The 22,850-nt window shown below is 42.9% G+C and overlaps 1 protein-coding gene and 1 pseudogene across 8 annotated transcripts in view; both read right to left on the minus strand.

Annotated features, from left to right (window-relative positions):
* Positions 1-22,850, minus strand: part of FNIP2 (folliculin interacting protein 2) — a 191,351-nt gene that overhangs the window by 145,000 nt on the left and 23,501 nt on the right. For 3 of the 8 annotated variants that reach the window (XR_007519836.1, XM_049905411.1, XM_049905414.1), the window contains exon 1: positions 495-2,314. The exons of 3 other annotated variants lie outside the window; for them this stretch is intronic. Coding sequence is in view for 4 of the 5 variants with exons in the window: in XM_049905411.1 (XP_049761368.1) it covers positions 495-673 (179 nt within the window). In the remaining variant the exon portion in view is untranslated. Of the gene's footprint in view, positions 1-494; positions 3,916-22,850 lie in introns of those variants that run through there. 2 more of the 8 variants (XM_049905415.1, XM_049905416.1) reach the window with 2 other exon arrangements.
* On the minus strand, positions 8,756-22,805 carry LOC126087733 (glyceraldehyde-3-phosphate dehydrogenase-like; annotated as a pseudogene).

Genomic DNA, 22,850 nt, shown 5'->3' on the forward strand with positions numbered 1-22,850 from the left:
TAGACAAGCTCCATTAATAAAATTCATTGATCATAATCCCACCCTTCCCAGGAAAAGGATTTTCCAGAATAAGACTGGGCTCTCCCTCACAAGCCTGCCTTGAATGGGAGAAGCACAGCCACCAACCAGTCATTCAGACTAGGAGGCGAGGGGTCCAAATCCTGTGCCCTGTCTACTGTTACTTCAGAACTGCAACTTTTTCCCCAATGACCACTGTGAACAGTGTTGTCCAAGCACCAACGGAGGTAATAAAAAGTTAAGAAGAAAGCAGATGGGCAGTAGAATCCCAACAAGCAGTCCCACAAAAGAATAGCCACGCCTGCACCTTTTCTATCAAGGGAAGGACTTGTCTTTGCACACCCACCCCATTTCTCCTACTTAGCAGACTCTCAAAAGACAACAACGGTCAAATTGACACAACTTCATCTGCCTAGTACCCAGATAATTAAGTCAAAATTTCTCTTAGACTTTAAAGTAGAATTAAAGCTTCAAACCTGTTGTGGAGCTCCGTGGTGTCACCAATGTCCCTGCCTACCCTGGCACATTTTCGAAGCTTTTTGCACAAAAAAGTCTTGTAAATCCTCCCAGCACCAGAAACTGCATCACTCACACATCTGGCTGACTCTTGCCAGGCCCCTGGCCTGTTTGTGGTCTTCGCCGCGCCACCACACATTCCCTGAGCAGTTTCACGTTCTTCCTGACCATCCACATGGACTTGGACACAATTTTTGAAGGTCCTTTGTCATTTAAGGGCTATCCCGCGTGACCGGCAGCTCTGAATGATTGTTCACTCCCTACACAGTAGTGAGACAAGCTACTTGGCAGCAGCCTACGTATTTCCTCTTTCAAAAGTTAGGGGGAAAAAAAGGAACACTCATTTGTTACGTAAATTAAGCCCTCAAGGACTTAGGAAGTCAGATGCATCCATCCAAGTTATAAAACTTGCTCTCAGCAGCCCCATAATAAACATAAACCAGTCCAAATCCCACTTCCTACTTTTGTTTCTAAGCTTGTACTCTGGTTAGCAAAAGATAAAACACTCAACAGGTTGAGCAGCTTGGAATGACTCACCCCATCTGAGCTCCCTAGTTGGAGACTATGTAGTAGTCAATTAATCGGTCACAAGACCTATTCATATGGCTTTAGGGAAGTGTAGTGACTTGCCTTCAGCTGCAAGGTTGTTCTGACATTGGCCACAACACCCTCTTAATGGCTCTCATGTGAACTAGTGTCAGCTGACAAGTCTTACTCTGCAACGTTGCAAAATTCTACCCATAACAACTGAGAGATGGTTACCCAAAACAGTCTATCGCCAAAGGTAGGGAGGGCTTAACGTATAGGAGGTTATATGGAGCCAGGCAGCGGGAACACCTGGATGCTTTAGTTAAACAAACAAAAATCTTCATGAAAAAATAATAACAATAAATGAGAAACCATAAACCCTCAAAACTCTTGCACTGAATTCCTAGGCTTATTCAAACTGAAAAGCCCCCAGAACATGAAGACAAAAGCAGGGCAATTCTGACTTCTGACACTAACATACTTTATCTGTAAAATGAGAATAATGTGACAATTTCCTCAAAGTACTGTGAGTTCACGGAGAAAGCATTTTTTTCTTTTAGAAGAGTTAAAGATCATAGAATTCTGAAATACAAGTCAAATCTTATAAGAAACTACAAGGGATTGTCTCAATTCCTTTTCTTCTTCCTTGTCCTAGAATTTAGCTGAAGACAATAGCTAACCCCTAACATCTAATGAGCCCCTGTGGCTGGCTCCTTTGTTTCAGAAGGTTTAGATATATCTCTGTGTATGGCAGCCATATGTTTCACTCCCCAAGTATGGTAAAAACTAAAGATGCTGCAGCAAAGACCTCAATGACCTTAAGACGTTATTATGTGTATGATCCCTAAAGTTCCTCCATGTCGCCACTGTTAGATGACCTAGTCTAAAATGAAATGAAAGTATAGGTTTAACGCTGACTGGGGAGAGGGCTTTAAAAATGTCAAAATAACTCAATTGTATAAAAATGGAAAGGAAACACTAGGAAAATAAATTCCACTTTTATGTAAAAAAGTTAATTCTAGTTTTAAAAATTCAATCTCTCAAAGATACTTATCCAGGACCTGATGAAAGAACATGAAATTCCCCTTTTTAAACATCTATTCTGGGTATACATTTGCCTAATAGTTAGCCACAAAGCTGTTCAATCATCCTAAGAAGTATTTTTACATTTCCCAGTGGCTTCAAATATTGTTATAAAAATGCAAATTTTATTCCTTATTCAGGATATATGAACATTTTAAATAATTGTAACAGTAAGAGATGAAACTGACAAGATGGTTACAAGGGACATTTGGATGAAACAGTATTAAAGATCTAACTGCCTTCAGGAAAAAATTCCCTTAAACAGAAACTAAGCCAAAGGGCCCAGGAAACGTAAGCCCCTTCTGCGCCTCTCCTGTGTTCAGCCAGCCATCTTTAACCAGGCACTTACTATGGTGCCACTTAAAACCAGCAAACCAGTTGCTGGAGGGCCAACTCTGGCTCATGGCAATCCCATGTCTGTCAGAGTAGAACTGTGCTCCACAGGGTTTTCAGTGGCTGATTTTTCAGAAGTAAATCACCAGGCCTTCCTTCTGAGGGGCCTCTGGGTAGACTCAAACGTCCCACCTTTCAGTTAGCAGACAGGAGCACTGATTGTATCCACCAGCCAGGGACTCTGCCGGTTATTGCTTCTCCCTAAATTCAGTCAGCACACCTTTTAACCATTACTCCCTTGTTACAAAAAAAAAAAAAAAAAAAAAAACCCAAAACCATTGCCGTGAAGTCGATTCCGACTCACAGCAACCCTACAGGACAGAGCAGAACCGTCCCGTAGGGTTTCTCAGGCTATAATCTTTTACAGAAGAGTGGTGGGTGAATTCAAACCACCAGATGCTTAAACACTGTGCCATCAGGGCTCCTTTGCTTATAAACACAGATTGCAGGGCCCGCACCCAGGGTTTCCGGTTAAGTAGGCCTGAGATAGAACCTGAGAATTTACATTTCTAACAAGTCCCCAGGAAGCTGCTGCTGCCTGTCTGGGGACCAAACATTTGAGAACCGTTTCCTTAGTAAAAATTCCATCATACCCATGAAGATTTTCCTGAGAAGCTGAAAGATCTTTTTTCCCTTGAATTCCTCTACAAATTTTTTTAACCAGACTTTCAACACTTAACACCTAAGTGCTTTGCAACAGACAATTATACACATTTTATCATTCTAACTAGAACATAGGTCTTTGAATATAAAAACTAGTTCTCGATATTCACCTCTGTACCTTGTACAAGTCTTATACATGGTAGATGCCCAACAGATACTTTTGGTTAGTTTAATAACAATGAGTATTTGTGTTAAAACTATGATATGCACGACCTCATCTACCCTGAGACCAAAAGAACTAGATGGTGCCTGGCCACCACTACTGACCATTCTGATCAGGAACATGATAGATGTATCCTGACACGATGGGAGTAAAATGTGGCAGAGAACTCAAATTCTTAAAAAGTCCAGACTTACTGGACCAGTTGAGACTGGAAGACTGTCATCCTGAGATACTCTTTAAACCTTGAACTGAAACTACTCCATGAGGTCACCTTATAACTAAATAACAGGCTGGCTCATGAAATAAACAGTATCACCCGTTGAGTATTGTGCTCCTTTACAAAATCCTCTATACGAGACCAAACAGTCAACACTTATTACAACGCAAAGACAAGAAGGCAAGGGAGCAAGAAACTAGATTATTGGAAGCGGAACAACCAGAATGGAAATAATGAGAAAGGTGACACACTGTGTAAACTGTAAGCGTTGTCACTGTACCAACTGCGTAGAAATTGTTAAATGGGAACCTGATTTGCTGTGTAAAATTTTCACCAAAAAACAATAAACATTATTAAAGAAAAAAAAACTGATATGAATTTACTTACAAGCCATGTGCTTCTTTGTCTAAAGCACTTGCATACACACTCTCTCTCTGTTTCTTTCACTTATTATAGCAAAAGTGCCTACAGAACCTTTAACACCTTGTACTCACTCTAATCAAAGTGACTCATCTGGTAGCTTAAACAGAAAGGACTTTGAGACTTTTAAAAAGTGAAAATGCTATTTCTTTTGTTCCTCCCCTTAGTAGTCCTTAACGCCACAGTTCAGAATCTGATAAAATGTAATAAAGCAGAGATGCATATCAAAACCACAATTACTGTACTTAAAAGGGATGTCACTGTATGACCCCAAATTTCCTTATCTTCACATGGGAGTTCTAAAATGCCTTCATTAAATGGAAAACAAGTAATAATTACTATATTACAACCATTCTCCTGGGAAACTGGAACAGCTGACACAGTAGCTTAGAGAATGATACATTCAGACATTTGGTGCCCGAAAGTCTGTTCTCTACCTGGCTTCATTCTCTCTGTTTTCTCAATCTTCCTGAGATGGAATCATACATTTATATAGGTGCTTCTACTACTCCTCATTATCATGCTGGGTATCCTGCTCTTATATAATGAATAATACGCTTATTACAATTTATCATCAACCCTACTTGCAGCCCTATCAGGGCCAAGTTCTCCACTTCCCTCACAGGGTTCATCCATGAAACACAGAACATAAATTGGAGTGTGCAATGTTTACACATGCAGAACAGTGCCGCGGTCACTGACTGGACTTCTACGCCCCACGTGCAGTTCAGTATGTTTGCCTGGAAGTGCTGCTGCCATCACAGATGCTGTCCCAATGCAGATGAGCTAGTTAAGACGCTGGAAGTGAGGGCCACATGATACATGAAAGTAAGGAAGACTACAGTTACAGCTTTTTTAAAGTTGCTGTTTGCACTGTTTCCGATATTATATCCCAGGAACTAAGTGGTCCTGAAGAAGGGTGCCAAGCTTGCCAAGAAATGGCACAACGACCATTTAGATCAGAGAAGGCAATTATCTGGCACTCAGGACAGCAGTCCACCCTCTTTGCCCATGACTAAAATCTCTAATCAACCTGAACACAGTTCTGCTATGGCCAGACTCCTCTCCAAATCCTTCCAGTGTAAGGCTCCAAGGCCCCTCTTCCAATCTGTTAGAGATATGGCACCTGAAAAAGAAAAAAGCCACTTCCATGCCTGATTAAGAGGTGAGAAAATTAAAACCAGGAAAGTTTCAAGGTAAATATTCATGCATGTGGGATTTAGAATTTAACCGTACCCAAAGAATATGGTCTCAGTTCCTGAGAGGTAATCTCTAAAAAAAAAAAAAACTTGGAACTCAGGTGTCTTCAAAAAAGACTCCAGATCGTACCTAACTAACAGGTTACACCAGTAAGGTGATGAGGTGACTCTGGCGTAGGGGCTTGGCCAGGCCAGAAAGACCCACCATGTAATACCTCACGATCACCTGGTGATATCAAATGACTACGAGAGAGAGGCTGGAGTCTGCATTAGATAATGAACGCCCCAATAAAAGCTCTGAACACGGAAGCTCCATGGGCTTCCTGGTTGGTGAAGGACATCCATGAACATAGGAGGGTAGCATGTCCCTTTCTGGGACATGGAAGCTCCACACTAGGAAGCCCCCCAGACCTCGCCCTATGCATCTCTTCATTTGTACCTTTTTTTGTCATAATAAAATTGTAATCATAAGTAGAGTACTTTGCATGAGTTCTGTGATTCATGCCAGTTAATTACCAAACCAAAGGAGTAGTGGGAGCCAGGAGGTCAGAAGTGAGCGGAGCTGGGAACCCCTGAGCTTATGGTTGGTATCCTGAGAGGATAAGGGGAATCCCCAAATTTGTAGCCAGAAGGTCAGAAGTGAGCAAACCCAGGGGGCCCCCGGGCCCTGAAGGGGTCATGGGAAAACCCAGTATTTGCAGCCAGCAGGTCAGAAGCAAGGAAAGCACCTGCAAGCTTGCAGCTGGCATCTGAAGTCTTGGGCCAACTTGGCAGTCTGAAGGACAGTCTCCTTTTAACTAGTGAGATCTGACCCAGCTGTGGGTGTCTAGGGTCTGAGAGAGAAGTGCTGCATGGGCAGCTGGAGTCAGAACTGAACAGAAAAGTGAAAAATGGGTATTTTGATCTGATATTTGGATATGAGATTTGTTCACACAAATCAGCACATTTCTGTTGTCTCTCTAGCTTACGCTCTTCCAGTGATAAAAAGTAGCAATCACTGTGTGTAATGAAAAATTAACTTAAAAGCCACAATTCACAATTGAGAGAGGTGGGTTTGAAGAGAAAAAAACTAAGGCCTCATACCAAAAAAAACCCAAAAAACCAGTCAACGTCTATTCATGGCAATCCCATGTCTGTCAGAGTAGAACTGTGCTCCATAGAGTTTTCAGAGGCTGATTTTTTACCAGAATATTCTTCCAAGGCGCCTCTGGGTGGACACCAACAGCCAAGCACTTAAGCACTTTAACTGTTGCCACTATTCAGGGATTCCTTATAAAGATTAAAAAAAAAAAAAATGTTGCCGTCAAGTTGATTCTGACTCATAGCAACCCGACAGCATGGTAGAACTACACCATAAAGTTTCCAAGGAGTGGCTGGTGGATTCAAGCTGCTGACCTTTTGGTTAGTAGCTGAGCTTTTAGCCACTGTGCCACCGGGGGCCTCGTAAAGATTAAAAACCAAAAACCAAACCCAGTGCCATCGAGTTGATTCCGACTCATAGCGACCCTATAGGACAGAGTAGAACTGCCCCCCAGAGTTTCCAAGGAACGCCTGGTGGATTCGAACTTCCAACCCCTTTGGTTAGCAGCCGTAGCACTTAACCACTACGCCACCAGGGTTTCCTCATAAAGATTAGGGGTGCTTAAAAGAAAGGGAGCTTGGCATCCTGTTCCCAAGTGAAAGGTTACTCCATGGCTCCCCTAAAAGTCCAGTCTAATTATTCCCATCTAATGACTCTTTCTGGGAACCCTGGTAGTGTAGTAGTTAAGTGCTACGGCTGCTAACCAAAGGGTCGGCAGTTCAAATCCACCAAGTGCTCCTTGGAAACCCTATGGGGCAGTTCTACTCTGTCCTATAGGGTCACTATGAGTTGGAACTGACTTGACGGCAACAGATTTGGTTTGTTTGTTTTTTTAACAACTCTTTCTGTAAGAAGTCTTTTTCTGCCCATTCACTTTAATAAGAAAAAAAGGAAAATAAATGCAGTAGGCGTGGGCCTGGTTTTATGGTCTACAGCACCACAACTCACCCTCCTCTTTATTTGGGTAATGCCTTCTATTCCTTAATGCCTTCTCCAAGCCGAGGAACAACAGATCACGAGCTATTCTTAAAGCATGGTCCCCAGAAGGGGACAAAAAAGAGTTACAGGAGGTTAGTAATTTCTTGATCTGCGTACTGGTGCTGTGAACATGCAGCAACCAAAATATGTCCACTTTTCTGTTTATGTAACTCAACACGAAGTGAAACAACTTTCAAAGGCTCTCACACTCGGCTAGAGCCGGTGGACTCCAGTAAAGCGGCAGTGAAAGCTGTCTTGAAGTGGTATGCTTTAGGCTCTGGAGACAGATCCAGGCTTAGGACCGAGTCTGTTAGCACGTGACGGTTTCCAGAAACGCGCACAAATAGCTACTGCGTTAACAAGCAGCAGCCCATCCTCACAGTACCGTCCAGAGCACAACTGGAAAATGACACACGTGCCCTGACGCCATCTAAAGTTATCTGAGGAGCTTAGCACTTAGGAAATGCGGCACATTATGGCAAACTCAGTGGTACAAGGAAGATTAACGGCTAGCTAGATTTACTGGGTGCTTATTCTATGTGCCAGGCATTGTTCCTCATGTCTCACTTAACTCCAGGAAGTAGGTAGTGCTAATAGCTAATACCTCCATTTTACAGATGAGGACATCTGAAAGGCTAAGGAGCTCACTTGCCAAGGTACACAGCTCATCAGCGGCAGTGCCAGGATTTAGGTCCAGGCATTCTCAATCACGAGGGTATCCAGCCAGCCTGACACTGCTCTGCCCAGAGGCACACATGTGCATCTGACCACCCATGGACAGATTTGGGAAGGGGTTGCCAGGAGGAGGTGGTTGGGTATCACTGACTGATAACTTTGTCCAATCTTTTCCCCTGTACCTGGAACCTCACGCCACTTACGCTGCTAGATTCTCACCAATTTAGTTCCCTGCCTCTGTGAGGACAAGGCCCCAGTCATGTGCACTGTGGGTGACTAAGTCTCCTGGACACCTTGCCACGAACCCTGCCCTCCTGTAAACAATCCCTGTCTAGGAGCCAAGCACACCAGCAATCCCACAGGATGCCTGCTCTGCCCTCACTCCCAACCCTGCCCAGCACTGCAGAGAGGGAGAGAGAGACAGAGAGAAAAAGAGAGTGTGTGTGTGTGCGTGTGTGTGTGTGTACCTGGGAGATAATTCAGGTAAAATTTACATGGAAATTCAGTACTACCCGCAGTTCCTAATTATAATCTAGATTATTTCTCCCTCTCATATTCCCATACCCTGAAGAGCAAAGCATTCGGCATCCTGCAGATAGAAGGCACTCAGTAACTCAAAGAATGAGTGAGTGACACATCTTTATGAAATCTATAGAACAGAGAAAAATTCTTACGTTATAATGCTAAATAAAAACTATAGGATACAAAAGTATATGTGCACTTGGATAGCAAAGATGCTTTTTAAAAACCAAATGTTGAAAAAAGAACTAGAAAAAATATATCAGAATGCCTTTGAATAGAGAGACGAAGGGTGCTTTTTTTTTATTCTTTTATATTTTCCTACTAATGTATTATTTACAAACAGTGGGTAAAACTACATTTTTTTTTTTTTAATTTTTGCCATAAAACCAGTAATAATCATTTGATCTCTTTTTCTGTAACAATTCTGAAGGCTTTATTGTAAGGGAATTGTCAGAGTCAAAACAGTCTCAGACAGCTGAAAAGAGAAGCAAAGTGTTCACTCTGTAAGACCACAACTCTACTACGCACATTATTTTTCCTTCAACATAACTGCTATCATTACTATTTATATAAGCCAGCAAAAGTATAAAGCTGCAGCTACACACCCTTTTAAGACATCTATAAACAAAACTCCAGTTCAGCGCCAAGTAGCAACACAATACATATAACAATGAGAGGCATTTTTAAACTACACGCATTACACCCTTTTTTAAAAAAAAGTCCATTTCAAAGGTTATCAAATACCAGCATGCTGCCAACACAGAGATAAGGGAAGGACAGATAAGAACCCAGGAGATTCCCTAAGCTAGCAGTGAATGGAACAGTGGCCTGAGGAGATAAGGAACACAGCTAAGGCTGTGAGTTACTATTTCACATCTGAATTTTCACAGGAAAAGAGAGGCTACCCAGCCAGACCTGCTTGGTCCGTCCGGGTTGTAAGGCTGTGCAGTATAACCCCCACACAAAAAAAGGAGCACTGAGGATCTTTTTGTCTCATTAAAAGGGTTCTGCCCTTCTGGAACCAGCAAGATAACTGGTGTTTTGGGTAAACAGTCTCAAGACATTTTTTTAAGGTCTAACACCAGACCTCAACCAACAATACTTTTTCCTTATGTATGATTTTTACAACTCATTCCCATGTTTCACTGAAATTAATAACAGCCACATGATTATTTCTAAAACTTCCAAAAGTGAGAAACACATTAGTGACGAATTATCAGAATCCAGCTTTTAAAGTTTAACTCTGACTTTAAGCCAGGCTGTCCCTGCATGTGGACCCTAGCAAAGGTATCAGTGCGGACCTGCATGAGTGGGAAGGGAGGCCGAGCCATTGGGTTGTGGCCACCACCTCTGGAATCATTCACAGGTCTGTTGTTCTCTGCGAAGCATGTGATGAGGCACGCAGTTACAAGGTAAAGGAGATGTTGTCCTTAGGAGCTGTTCCAGAAATTCTTAGTACATTTCTCCGTCTACCTAGTGGACTGACAACGGCTCTACAGGACTGCCAGGTCTTCAGTGCCCCCATTCCCCATCAAAACCATCACCGTTCTTAACAAAACTGTGTAATTCAGGAAAAGCGTCTAAAACAATACTTGGTGGAGAAATGGACTTTTTTTTTTTAAAAAGGGTGTAATGTGTGTAGTTTACCTCCCTGCCATTTGAGGATACGAATAACATCATTAAACATTCTGTTAACGCTCTGAAACAGCCACGGCCTGGATCACTCCAGTGCCACGCAGAGCTGGATGGAGTCAGGCCTGGATCACTCCAGTGCCACGCAGAGCTGGACGGAGTCAGGCCTGGATCACTCCAGTGCCACGCAGAGCTGGACGGAGTCAGGCCTGGATCACTCCAGTGCCACGCAGAGCTAGACGGAGTAAGGTCCTACGACTCTGTCGGAACTAAGCAGCAGCTCCCACCTCCAACACTGTGGCAGAAGCTGTGGCCACCTTGGCTGACCAGTAAGACCCTCTGTGACGAGGCTACAAATCGTCCTGCACCTTTCCACACACTGTTCCACTCAGGTAAACGACACACCTGCATTCCAACTAGGTCAAGCTCCTCCCCACTTCTAAGTCAGTCTTCTAACTCCTAAGTAGATGTTCCCTTCTTTCCTTAAAAACATTGTTGAATAGCTGTAGGTACCAAGTTACACCTGTCCAACCCCACTGACTCCAACAAACCACGTAAACATTTAAGGAGCCTAACTGGGCACCAGCGAGCAGTACTTCGATCATTTTTGTCTCTTTTATTTTTATACATGCTCCCCTTTCCTTGAGAGGCAGAGATAGTAGCATGATGTCTGAGTCTTCCTGCTGCAGAGTGTTTTCATGAAAAGGCCTGTATTTTTTCACAGTTTATAAGTTCTAAAAAAACATTCTTAACATTTATAACACAGGGATACAACTACCTATCTCACAGAGGAATAATCTCATTCAATCAAATTACAGTAAATGAAAGTATTTTTAAATAAGGCAGCACACAATAACAGTTATATTGTACCTATTATGGCCTTAGAGAGCCCTGGTAGCATGATGGTTAAAGCACTCGGCTGCTAATCAAAAGGTCGGCAGTTCAAATGCACCAGCTGCTCTGTGGGAGAAAGATGTGGCAGTTGGCTTCAGTAAAGATTTACGGCCTTGGAAACCCCAACGGGCAGTTCTACTCTGTCCCAGGGGGTCGCTACGAATCAGAGTGGACTCGAGGGCAGCAGGTTGCTAGGTTGGTATTATAGCCCTTGGGGTACTTTTGAACTACTAGGAATTATTCACTAATCTGTGTTGCAGTTAAATAAACAAGCCACCAAATGGAGTGAAACAAAATAAAAAGCATTTGACCTTCTCCTACAATTTTTAAACGTATCTCATTGCTCTTCAGAATAATTTATGTGCTTGCCTTTAAAATATGCTATCTAAAGACTTAGGACTCCATTCATTCATTCATCCTTTCAAATATTTGACAGACCCTGTTCTGGATGCTGATTATAATGAACAATGAATGAAATCCCTGCCTTCATAAAACTTACAAGAGAACAGTAGAAGAGGGATCCCTAATTTAATGAAATATTTGGTGTGCAAAGCAAATGGTAGGGGCTACAGCAGAAATGATGTCAGATGGATCCCGACTGAGAGCAGAGAATGCTGGGAAGATACTGACCTGTGTTTTACTGACTGCCAGGGCTACCACAACAGCCTTCTTAGGCGTATTCCTCTCATTCTTGGCCTGCTACAAATCCATTCGATGGAACAGCCAATGTACATAACGGCATTAAAAAGTTCATGTGAAATATCCAAGGAAAGCTGCATAGAGGTTAAGGGGCAATTTAGTAATAGAAGATGCTTCTTTTCTACACTCTTCAGTTTTGGTTTGATAGGCAAGAACAGTGATATGTGTCACAATCTAGCTAAAATGAAAAGCCTCCCATATAATATCTGTCGCTGGCAAGTTAAGTGAGAAAGGCTCTAACGTGCTGTAAGAGTTCTAATAGCTACAAAGACCCAGAAGGAGCTTGGGAATTGAAAGAAATCCATTTTTCGAAGCAGGGAAAGTTGGGAAATGAGAGGCTGGGAAAAGGACATCCGGCTCTGAGTCAGCAGACTCTCATTTCTCTGAGTCAGTTCCTCATGACAAGGCTGAGTAGCGGGGACTCAGGAGATGCCAGTAGCCAGACAAGCAGTCACCATCAGCAGTGTTCCTGACTGAGAGAGGTGTCACACCGAGAGGAAGAGCCCTGGACTAGAAGGCCAGAGCTATGTCTAGTTCTGGCCCAGTCATTCACTAACCACATGACTCTGGGGACGGACACTCAGCCTCTGAGCCTCAATTTCCTCTGCTGGAAATAAGTGGGTGATGACACTTACTCCACCTATTTAGAGGGCTATTGGAAATGTTAAATGTGAGCATGTGCAAGGGCTTTGAAAAAAACTTTAAAGTTCTAGACAAATGTGATGTCTTATTTTTTACATACATGAATCCAAGGCCTCGCTGTCCCATGAATTGCTAAGTTCATAGGTGACTGCATTACATTTATACAACATGAAGCCAAGAAAAGTACATTTGGCCGCAATGACATCTGGCAAATAGTGATTTTACTCAAGAAAATCAGTCACCTGCCCACATCCCAAAAACATGGTGAATTCTCTGGAAGCCCCAGAAGTTCGGCATTCTAAAACAAATTCTTCGCAAAGTCCCTTGGGAGCAATATACTCTAGAACAAATTAGTGCAACAGCTAGAAAACTGTATCTGTGAAATAATTAGCTTTCAAATGATTGTAAGACATTCTCTCTTCCACGGATAAATCCCCCTTTCCACCCTGTAAACCTGCACTCACATCAATTGCCTCAAAACGTGCCCTTCATCTACCTCTTCAATTTGAATCCTCTAAGTTCTTTCAGGACCCAAACTAAAGGTTATCTGTTCCCTGAAAACTTCCCACAATGACCCTTTTCGGAAGATCTCTCAATGGGATGACAGAATGGACTCTGTATACAATGCCTCTGGAGGACTCTCTAGTGGTTTCTTATAGCTAAGAATCTCCCTACCCATAGCCATGGTTCAGTTTTTCCCTTTGGCTACATATCACAGGAGCACAGTCCCTGTTTCTGACACACTGCCATGCATGGGGCTAGGGCGTAGGGGAGAATGGCCATACGCCATGCACAATTCCCATAAATTCCCACAATTCCCATATGGAAGTGTGTTTATTCAAGGTTACCCTAGGATCCACATTTCTAAAAATAAGTCATTTTCAGATTTTAATATTTAGCTGCTACTAATCTCTCCTCACACCTCATCACATACACCAGAATGTTGTAGTATCTGTTAGAAACCTCTGAACCAGATGACAACTGTCTCGAGAATATGGACCACGTCTTTAATTTCATTTGTGTTTTGCTGTGTGGCTAGGCTAACAACGAGCAGAGAGAAGGCACTCAGTAAATGGTTCTTAAATTAGATCCTTTTAAACTAACCCCTTCTCTGCCACATTTACTAAGGCTGCCTTGCAAATAGCTGCTCATATAAACTCTGAAAACTGTTCCTCTCTCAGGGACAATAAAACATATATACTATGGCTCATTGTGACATGGATTCAAGTGCTCATTTGAAACATAATTACACATTTAAAAATCTGACTGTATTTGATTAGCCTAAAACACAAGCTAATGGTAACCCTGATATCAGTTCTTAAAGGGCTGGCTACCTTCTAGTTAGTGGAACTGTCATGAATGCTGAAGTTATTTATTACAGAAGAATTTTAAAGGAAAAAGAATAGACCTTGTTCTAGGGAGAAGCCTTCTTAGCAGAGGGAAGTTCTGGTATTCAAGACAGCACTCCTTTTTTCATAAGAGCTACGTTCAGGTACAACTGCAATGGCATTAGAAGTACAACTGGCCCAGGAACATGGTCTTTAGAAGTAGTACCACCTAATACTGTCATTTTCAAGTTATTCCCTGAAACAATTCAAAAGGAGCAGCAGTGTCCAGTAGAAATATAATGTGAGCCAGAGATATAATTTTAAATTTTTTTGTAGCCACATTAAAAAAAAAAATAAAAAGAAGCAGGTGAAATTAATTTTAGTAATTTATTTTATTTAACCCAACATATATAAAATATTATCTTTTCAAGATACAAGCAATAGAAAAATGATTAATGAAATATTTTACATTCTTTTTTCACTTCACTAGTTTTATGCTTAAAGAGCACCTCAATTCAGACTAGCCACAATTAAGTGCTCACTAGACACATGGTGCTGGGCAGACACATGCAGCTAGCAGCTACTGAACTGGGCGGCACAGTTTTAGAGAATCCTTAAAAAGAAATACAGTGTTGGTGTGTATGTATGATTGGCAGTTAAGTGCAAAAGGTTGGCAGTTCGAACCCACCCAGCAGCTCCATGGAAGAAAGGCCTAGCAATCTGCTTCTGTGAAGATTACAGCCAAGAAAACCCCAAGGCGCAGTTCTACTTTGTAACACACGGAGTTGCCATGAGTTGGAATCCACTCAATGGTAACCAGGGTTTTATTTTTTTTTGTGGTGTGTGTATTATTTGCCTCTATTTGACCTCCGACCCCATCCCGAGGACAAATGAGAAAAGACACAAAACCTAATCTTGTGGCCAGTGGAAAAGTCTGGAGGGGCAGAATCAAAGCATCTAGAATTGTCACTGTAATTTCAGACCATCAGAGGAAGCTGGCCCCACCCTACTAACCCCCACATAAACAGAACTGAAAGAAATCATTACCCCATCTACCAAACCATTTGCCAATCTCAAACGCCATAATAATGAAAATGACATAAAAGGGAAACAAAAATGGAAGAATTATGAGCACTAGGAGATAATAAAAAAAAGCTCTAGATGTACAGCACCAATCTAACTCTCTGTAGAATAAAAAGTATCTCATGCCAACTAGTCAACGCTTCGAAGAAACTCTTGACCACTCACTCCGCCTCTCCTTTCCTCTCCCTATATCGGGTCAGTAAACAAACTTTACTGATTCTTCCTCCATGTTCTACCCATGGCACAAGGGGAGGTGAGGGCCTTGTGAACCAAAAAACCACGCTGTATTCTGTGCAGTCAAGAACCTTGCCACTCTTTTGATACTTTGCATAGGCCTCCTTATACCTGCTTTGACATTTGGACTTGTAAGACTTCTAGAGTATGTCTCAGGGCTCTTGGAATTGCTACAAATTTACACACACAGCTGCACCCAGTGGGTACTTAAATATCTTGATTAGCTCTCTGGGCCCTTACCTAAGTATCCGCTTTGAGCTCAATGTCCCTGTGAATGGCCCATCCAACAATAAATGTGCTTACTCTGCCTTCTTTAATAGCTTTCATTTCTATTCTCACCCATTTTCCAATATGACTTTGACCACAACCTCCTACCCTTGAAACTATCTTACTCCCTTCCAAGCCTGCCCTCTGGCCTTATAAAATCTTCCAATGCCTTGATACTTCCTTTACCAAAATCACTCTGGCTTCTCTTCTTTATCTCTCCAGCCCTATGAGCCATTACTTTGTGTTATGGATCGAACTGTGTCCCCCAAAAAATGTGTGTCAACCTGGCTAGACCATGATTCCCAGTACTGTGTGATTGTCTACCATTTTGTCATCTGATGTGATTTTCCTACGTGTTGTAAATCCTACCCCTACAATGGTAATGAAGCAGCATTAGATGCAGTTATGTTAATGAGCCAGGACTCAATCTACAAGATCAGGCTGTGTTTTACTTCAATCTTTTTTGAGATACAAAAGAGAAGCGAGCAGAGATGGGGATTTCATACCACAAAGAAACAAGAGCCAGGAGAACAGGGCATCCTTTGGACCTGGGGTCCCTGATTTGAGACTCCTCGACCAGGGAAGACTGATGACAAGGACTTTCACCCAGAGCCAACAAAAGAGAGAAAGCCTTCCCCTGGAGCTGACACCTTGAATTTGGACTTCTAGCCTCCTGGACTATGAGAGAATAAATTTCTCTTTGTAAAGCCATCCAGTTGTGGTATTTCTGTTATAGCAGCACTAGATGACTAAGACACTTTGATTCTCCACCTCACCTGTCCTTCAGTTGAAAGGGCCCCGAAAAGAGAACTCAGAAAAGGAGGGTGAGAATGGTTGCAAGGCTTGAAGAATATAAACAATGTCACTGAATTGTACATGTAGAACTGTTGAATTGGTGTATGTTCTGTTGTGCATATTCTCAACAACAACAAAAAATGAAACAAATTATAAAGAAAAAAGAAATGGCCCTGAAAACCCATTCTAGGATCAAGCCACCCATCCGCCTCCTCCACTATAAGGCTGCTGAGTTCTGCACAGTACTACCATTTACTTAATCCATTGCCATTGAGTCAATGCAGACTCCTAGCAACCCTACAGGACAGAGAAGGACTGCCTCATAGGGCTTCCAAGGCTGTACTCTTTATGGAAGCAGATCACCACGTCTTTCTCCCAAAGAGCAGCTGGTGGGTTCAAACTGCCAACCTTACGGTTAGCAGCAGAGTGCTTACCCGCTGTGCCACCAGGGCTTCTTCATATTGTACTTGGCATCAGATACGGTTTTCTGCGTCCATTTTCTCTAGTAAACTACAGACTCCCTGAAAGCAGGATGTCTTATTCTTCCATTGTTCCCATAACCTAGCACAATGCTTGTCATTTGGAGAAATCTTAGAAATACGTTGGTGGTGTATGCGTACGATTAGGTTGCTGGGTGGGACATACGGTTTTTCAAATAGTTTTTACATTATATTCCTACTGGACACCACTGCTCTCTTTGAGTTATTCCAGGGAATCATTTGAAAAGGACTATATTAGATGGAATTACTTCTAAAGAGGAAACCCTAGTGGCACAGTGGTTAAGAGCTACAGCTGCTAACCAAAAGGTCAGCAGCTTGAATCCACCAGGCATTCCTTGGAAACTCTGTGGGGCAGTTCTACTCTGTCCTATAGGGTTGCTGTGAGTAGGAACCAACTTGACGGCAACGGGGTGGGGTGGCAACTTCTAAAGAAGGATATATTCAGTGTTTGTTAACCTAAACAATACCCACATTCACCTTTGCCTCCTCCTATGGGAAAAAAGGTTTGCTTCTTCTAGTCTATCAGTCTACGAAGACGGCTAGAAGCTCTGGAGCTGGTGGCCTCTCATCTCCTCTGGGGCAATGCTCCATCAGTTATTAAGCCCTATCTTTGACCTACTTCCAATCCTTCCATATGGCACACAATGCACTCAGGATTATCAGTTTCTATAACCACCGTATTTTATTCTACGCAATGCAAAGAACTCATGGGGACTGCAACAAAGAGGGTCATTACTGACAGTTGGGCAGGGAGGCAGTACACTGTCTGTAAGCGTATGGAAAACAATGATATTCCAAAACAGAATTTCCTGAATCTCAACAGTGGCTGGTGGTAACCGGTAGAATGCCCAGAATCACAGAGACAGCAACATGAAAACTCTTGAAGTGTTCTCAGTGCAGAAGAAATACCCAAAGCTTACAGTGTTGGTGGACACCTAAAAATAAAAACGCACAATTTATATTTCCAAACGGGAAAATAAAAACCTAAGTGCTTAGAAAAGAAAAAACTGAAAAATGAAGGAGTCTATTTAACAAACCTTATTGACACTTTTGTAAGGCCTCCTTGTCCCTATTTCTGGTACACGTTATAACGGAACAATATAAAATAAGTGCTCGTGAACTGAATTCCTCAAGGGTGGAGACGTATTTTACTCATTCTTGTATTCTAGCAATCACTTGCACCTGGAATATGGAAGGTGTTCAACAGAGGCCTTTGGATGGAGATTTATTGTTTAAGGGTTCTATAAGCTCATTTCTAAGTTCACTTTCAGAGCTCCGGGGACACATCAGAAACATTATAAAGGGGGGTCAAAGACTCTCCGGCTAGCCTACAAAAACCAGGTTGGCCTATAGTACAGGCATTGTTCTAATAAAAAAGGAACTGTCCCTCATAACGTAACATCATGACTTGTTGCCATCGAGTCAATTCCAACTCATAGCGACCCTACAGGACAGAGCAGAGCTGCCCCAGAGGGTTTCCAAGGAGTGGTTTGGTGGATATGAACTGCTGACCTTTTGGTTAGCAGGTGTAGTTCTTTACCACTGTGCCACCAGGGCCCCAAATAACATCATAACTATGGGAAAATGACTTCTAAGTTATAAAGGCCCTGCTATTTTACATGCACACACGCACATGCACACACACACACACCCGTCCTGCACTTTTAGGGGCTTGGAGGTTGAGGGAATGGGGGAGGATGGCAGAAAGACTGCTACAAAACAAAGAGGGTGAGGCGCAGTTGTGGGAGGAAGGTGCAGCGTAAGGAAGGGTAATCTGAAGTACTTGAGGCACCTGAAACCCATCATGGGTCTCTCTTGTTCTGGGAAACTGAGTGGCTCATTGAGGTGTCATCACTCCCTGGTGTGAAGAACTACATTGCTCCAATTTCTTCTGACTCCACAAGGAAACAAAGAGCCAATGGCAGTCTGCTGGAGATCAGGAAAGGTCTGGCAAGCCTGGGCAGAGATTACAGTGCACTCAACTCTTATTGGTAGAGGATGGCAAAATCACCTGTGTCACTGATAAAACCAGTTGCGATTCTGGCTGATGGTGACCCCGCATGTGCAGTGCAGAGTAAAACTGCTCCACAGAGTCTGATTGTTTTTTTTTTTTCTTTCTTTTGGGAGGGGAGGGAGGCTGGGTTGTTGCTGTTGTTAGGTGCCAGTGAGCCAGTTCCGACTCACAGTGACTCTAAGTACAACAGAGCAAAACGCTGCCCAGTCCTGCGCCATACTCACAATCACTGCTATGTTTGAGCCCACTGTTGCAGCCACTGTGTCAATCCATCTTGTAGAGGGTCTTCCTCTTTTACACTGGCCCTCAACTTTACCAAGCATGATGTCCTTCTCCAGCGACTGGTCCCTCTTGATAACATGTCCAAATTATGTGAGACAAAGTCTTGCCATCCTCACTTCCAAGGAGCATTCTGGCTGTACTTCTTCCAAGACAGATTTGTTTGTTCTTCTGGCAGTCCATGGTATATTCAATATTCTTCACCAACACCATAATTCAAATCCATGAACTCTTCTTTGGTCTTCCTTAGTCTTTGTCTAGCTTTTGCATGCATATGAGGCAATCGAAAATACCATGGCTTGGGTCAAGCATACTTGTTTTCAAAGTGACATCTTTGCTTTTGAACACTTTAAAGAGGTATTTTGCAGCAGATCTGTCCAATGCAATGTGTTGTTTGATATCTTGACTGCTGCTTCCATGGGCAATGATTGTGGATCCAAGTAAAATGAAATTCTTGACAACTTCAATATTTTCCACATTTATCATGATGTTGCTTATTGGTCCAGTTGTGAGGATTTCTGTTTTCTTTATGTTGAGATGTAATCCATACTGAAGACTGCAGTCTTTGATCTTCATCAGTAAGTGCGTCAAGTCCTCTTCACTTTCAGCAAGCAAAGTTGTGTTATCTGCATATCGTGAGTTGTTAATGAGTCTTCCTCCAGTCTTGATGCCATGTTCTTCTTCATATAGTTCAGCTTCTTGGATGATTTGCTCAGCATACAGATTGAGTAAGTATGGTGAATGATTACAACTCTGACACACACCTTTTCTGATTTTAAGCTACTCGGTATCCCCTTGTTCTGGTCTACATATAGGTTCCACATGAGCACAATTAGGTACTCTGGAATTCTCGTTCTTCACAATGTTATTCATAATTTGCTATGATCCACACAGTTGAATACCTTTGCACAGTCAATAAAACACGGGTAAACAGCTTTCTGGTATTCTTTACTTTCAGCCAAGATCCATCTGACATCAGCAATGATATCCCTCGTTCCACGTCATCTTCTGAATCCGGCTTGAATTTCTGGCAGTTCCCTACTGATGTACCGCTATAACCATTTTTTAATTATCTTCAGAAAATTTTATTTGTGTGTGATATTAATGATATTGTTAGATAATTTCCACATTCTGTTGGATCACCTTCCTTGCAGTGGGCCCATACATGGATCTCCTCCAGTTAGCTGGCCAGGTAGCTGTCTTCCTAATTTCTTGGCATAGACAAGTGTTTCCAGCATTGCATCTGTTTGTTGTAACATCTCAGTTGGTATTCTGTCAATTTCTGAATCCTTGTTTTTCACCAATGCCTTCAGTACAGCTTGGACTTCCTCTTTCAGTACCACTAGTTCTTGATCATATGCTACTTCCTGAAATGATTAAACGGGCTAGATACAGTGTACTTTATTGATGATACATGACAAGGTTGGGCCCTCTAAGCCCCTCCCCTTCTTCAAGGGGTCTGGAATGGAAACTGTGTTGAGGGTTGGAGGTATGTTGGTGGATTGAGTTGGGAGAAGAGCTCCCCAGCAGCCGAGGGCCTCTTTCTTCCTCTTATGCTAACGCTGGCACTGGTGGTCCAGTGGGCTCTTATTCCTTGGAGGCCATGTGGACCATAAGGTCCACTACCCTGTTGTAGCCAAATTTACTGTCAGATCAGGAAATGAGCTTGACAAATTGTTGTTGAGCATCAAAGGTGGAAGAGTGAGTGTCACTGTTAAAAGTCTCAGGAGACAACCTGGTCTTTAGTACAGCCTAAGATGCCCTTTTAGGAGACGCTCCTATGCCTGCTTCACCACCTTCTTGACGTCATCATACTTGACAGCTTTCTCCAGACGGCAGGTCAGATCCACAACCGACACATTGGAGGCGGGGACACAGAAGGCCATGCCAATGAGCTTCTCATTCAGCTCAGGGATGACCATGCCCACAGCCTTTTCAGCAACAGCAGATGCAGTGCTGATGTTCTGGGCAATCCCACGGTCATGCCACAGTTTCCTAGATAGGCCACCCACAGTCTTCTGAGTGGCAATGATGATATCTACTGTGGTCATTGAGTCCCTCCACAATGCCAAAGTTGTCACAGATGACCAGGGGGCAAGCAGCTAGTAGTGCAGGAGGCACTGCTGAGTTGTCATACGTCTCATGGTTCACAGCCATCACAAACATGCGGGCATTGGCAGAAGGGGCAAAGATGATTATCCTTTTGGCACCACTCTTCAAATGAGGCCCAGCCTTCCATGAGGTTGTGAAGACACTGGTGAACTCTACAACATATTCAGCACCAGCATCACCCCACTTGAAGACAGAGATGGGCTTCCCATTGATGACAAGCTTCCCGTTCTTAGCCTTGGTGGTGCCACAGAATTTGCCATGAGTGGAATCATAGGAAAACATGTAGAGCATGTAGTTGAGGTCAATGAAGGGGTCACTGATGGCTACAACGTCCACTTTGCTGGAGTTAATCGTAGCCTTGGTGACCAGGTGCCTGCTATGGGCAAATTTGTTTACTCGGACCTCCACCATCGTGTCTCAGGGATGCTGCTGGCAATGCATGAGAAGATTTCATTGTCTGTAGAATGGGGAAGAACAGAGAGTGCTCCACAGGGTTTTCATGTGAACTTTCAGAAGCAGTTCACCAGGCCTTTCTTCTGAGGTGCCTCTGGGTGGGTTTGAACAGCCAACCTTTCAGTTAATAGTTGAGCATTTAACCATTTGCACCACCCACATACTCAGGTATTACTGACAAACGTACCTAATTTATCTTCCCCATGGCGGCCATAGTAGAAATCCTCTGAAGGATTTGGGTACATTTCACTGGACACCAATCAAATGTCACTCTCAGTAGAAGCCAGCGTAACAATGGTTAATTGCTTGATTAGCTAACACAACTGAGTGGCTTACTGTGAGCCCAACACAGTGCTTTACTTTTACTATCTCATCTAATTAGTACTCTATCCCCATTTTATAGATATGAAAACTGAGGTAGAAAGTAAGCTGCCCCCAATCTCATAGCTCGTAATTAGACAAGGAGGGATTCAAACCTGAATCTGACTGTAACATGCATACTTTTTTTTTTCTTTTTTTATTGTCCTTTAGGTGCAAGTTTACAATTCAAGTCAGTTTCTCATATAAAAACTTATACACACATTGTTATATGACCCTAGTTGCTCTCCCTGCAATGTGACAGCACACTCCTTCTCTCCATCCTGTATTTCCCGTGTTCATTCAACCCGCTCCTGTCCCCCTCTGCCTTCTCTTCTCGCCTCTACACAGGAGCTGCCCACAAAGTCTCATGTGTCTACTTGAGCAAAGAAGCACACTCCTTACCAGTATCATCTTATGCCTTATAGTCCAGTCTAATCTTTGTCTGAAGAGTTGGCTTCAGGAATGGCTTTAGTTTTGGGCTAACAGAGGGTCCAGGGACCATGACCTCTGGGGTCCCTCTGGTCCCAGTCAGACCATTAAGTCTGGTCTTTTTACTAGAATTTGAGGTCTGCATCCCACTTTTCTCCTGCACCATCAGGGATTATCTGTTGTGTTCCCTGTCAGGGCAGTCATTGGTGGTAGCCTGGCACCATCTAGCTCTTCTGGTCTCAGGCTGATGGAGTCTCTGGTTTATGCTGCCCTTTCTGTCTCTTGGGTTCATATTTTCCTTGTGTCTTGGGTGTTCTTCATTCTCCTTTGGTCCTGGTGGGTTGAGACCAACTGATGCATCTTAGATGGCCGCTTGCTAGCTTTTAAGACCCCAGATGCCGCTCACCAAAGAGAGATGCAGACCGTTTTAATACACTTTGTTATGCCAATTGACCTAGATGTCCCCTGAAATCATGGTCCTCAGACCCCTGCCCCTGCTACTCTGTCCCTCAAAGTGTTTGGTTGTATTCAGGAAACTTCTTAGCTTTTTGGATTAGTCCAGTTGTGTTGATTTCCCCCACACTGTGTGTTGTCCCTCTTTCACCTACAATAATTCTTGTCTACTATTTAATTAGTGAATACCCCTCTCCCTCCCTCCCTCCCCACCCTGGTA

The sequence above is a fragment of the Elephas maximus genome, chromosome 13, assembly GCF_024166365.1.
Source record: "Elephas maximus indicus isolate mEleMax1 chromosome 13, mEleMax1 primary haplotype, whole genome shotgun sequence".
Classification (NCBI taxonomy): domain Eukaryota; kingdom Metazoa; phylum Chordata; class Mammalia; order Proboscidea; family Elephantidae; genus Elephas; species Elephas maximus.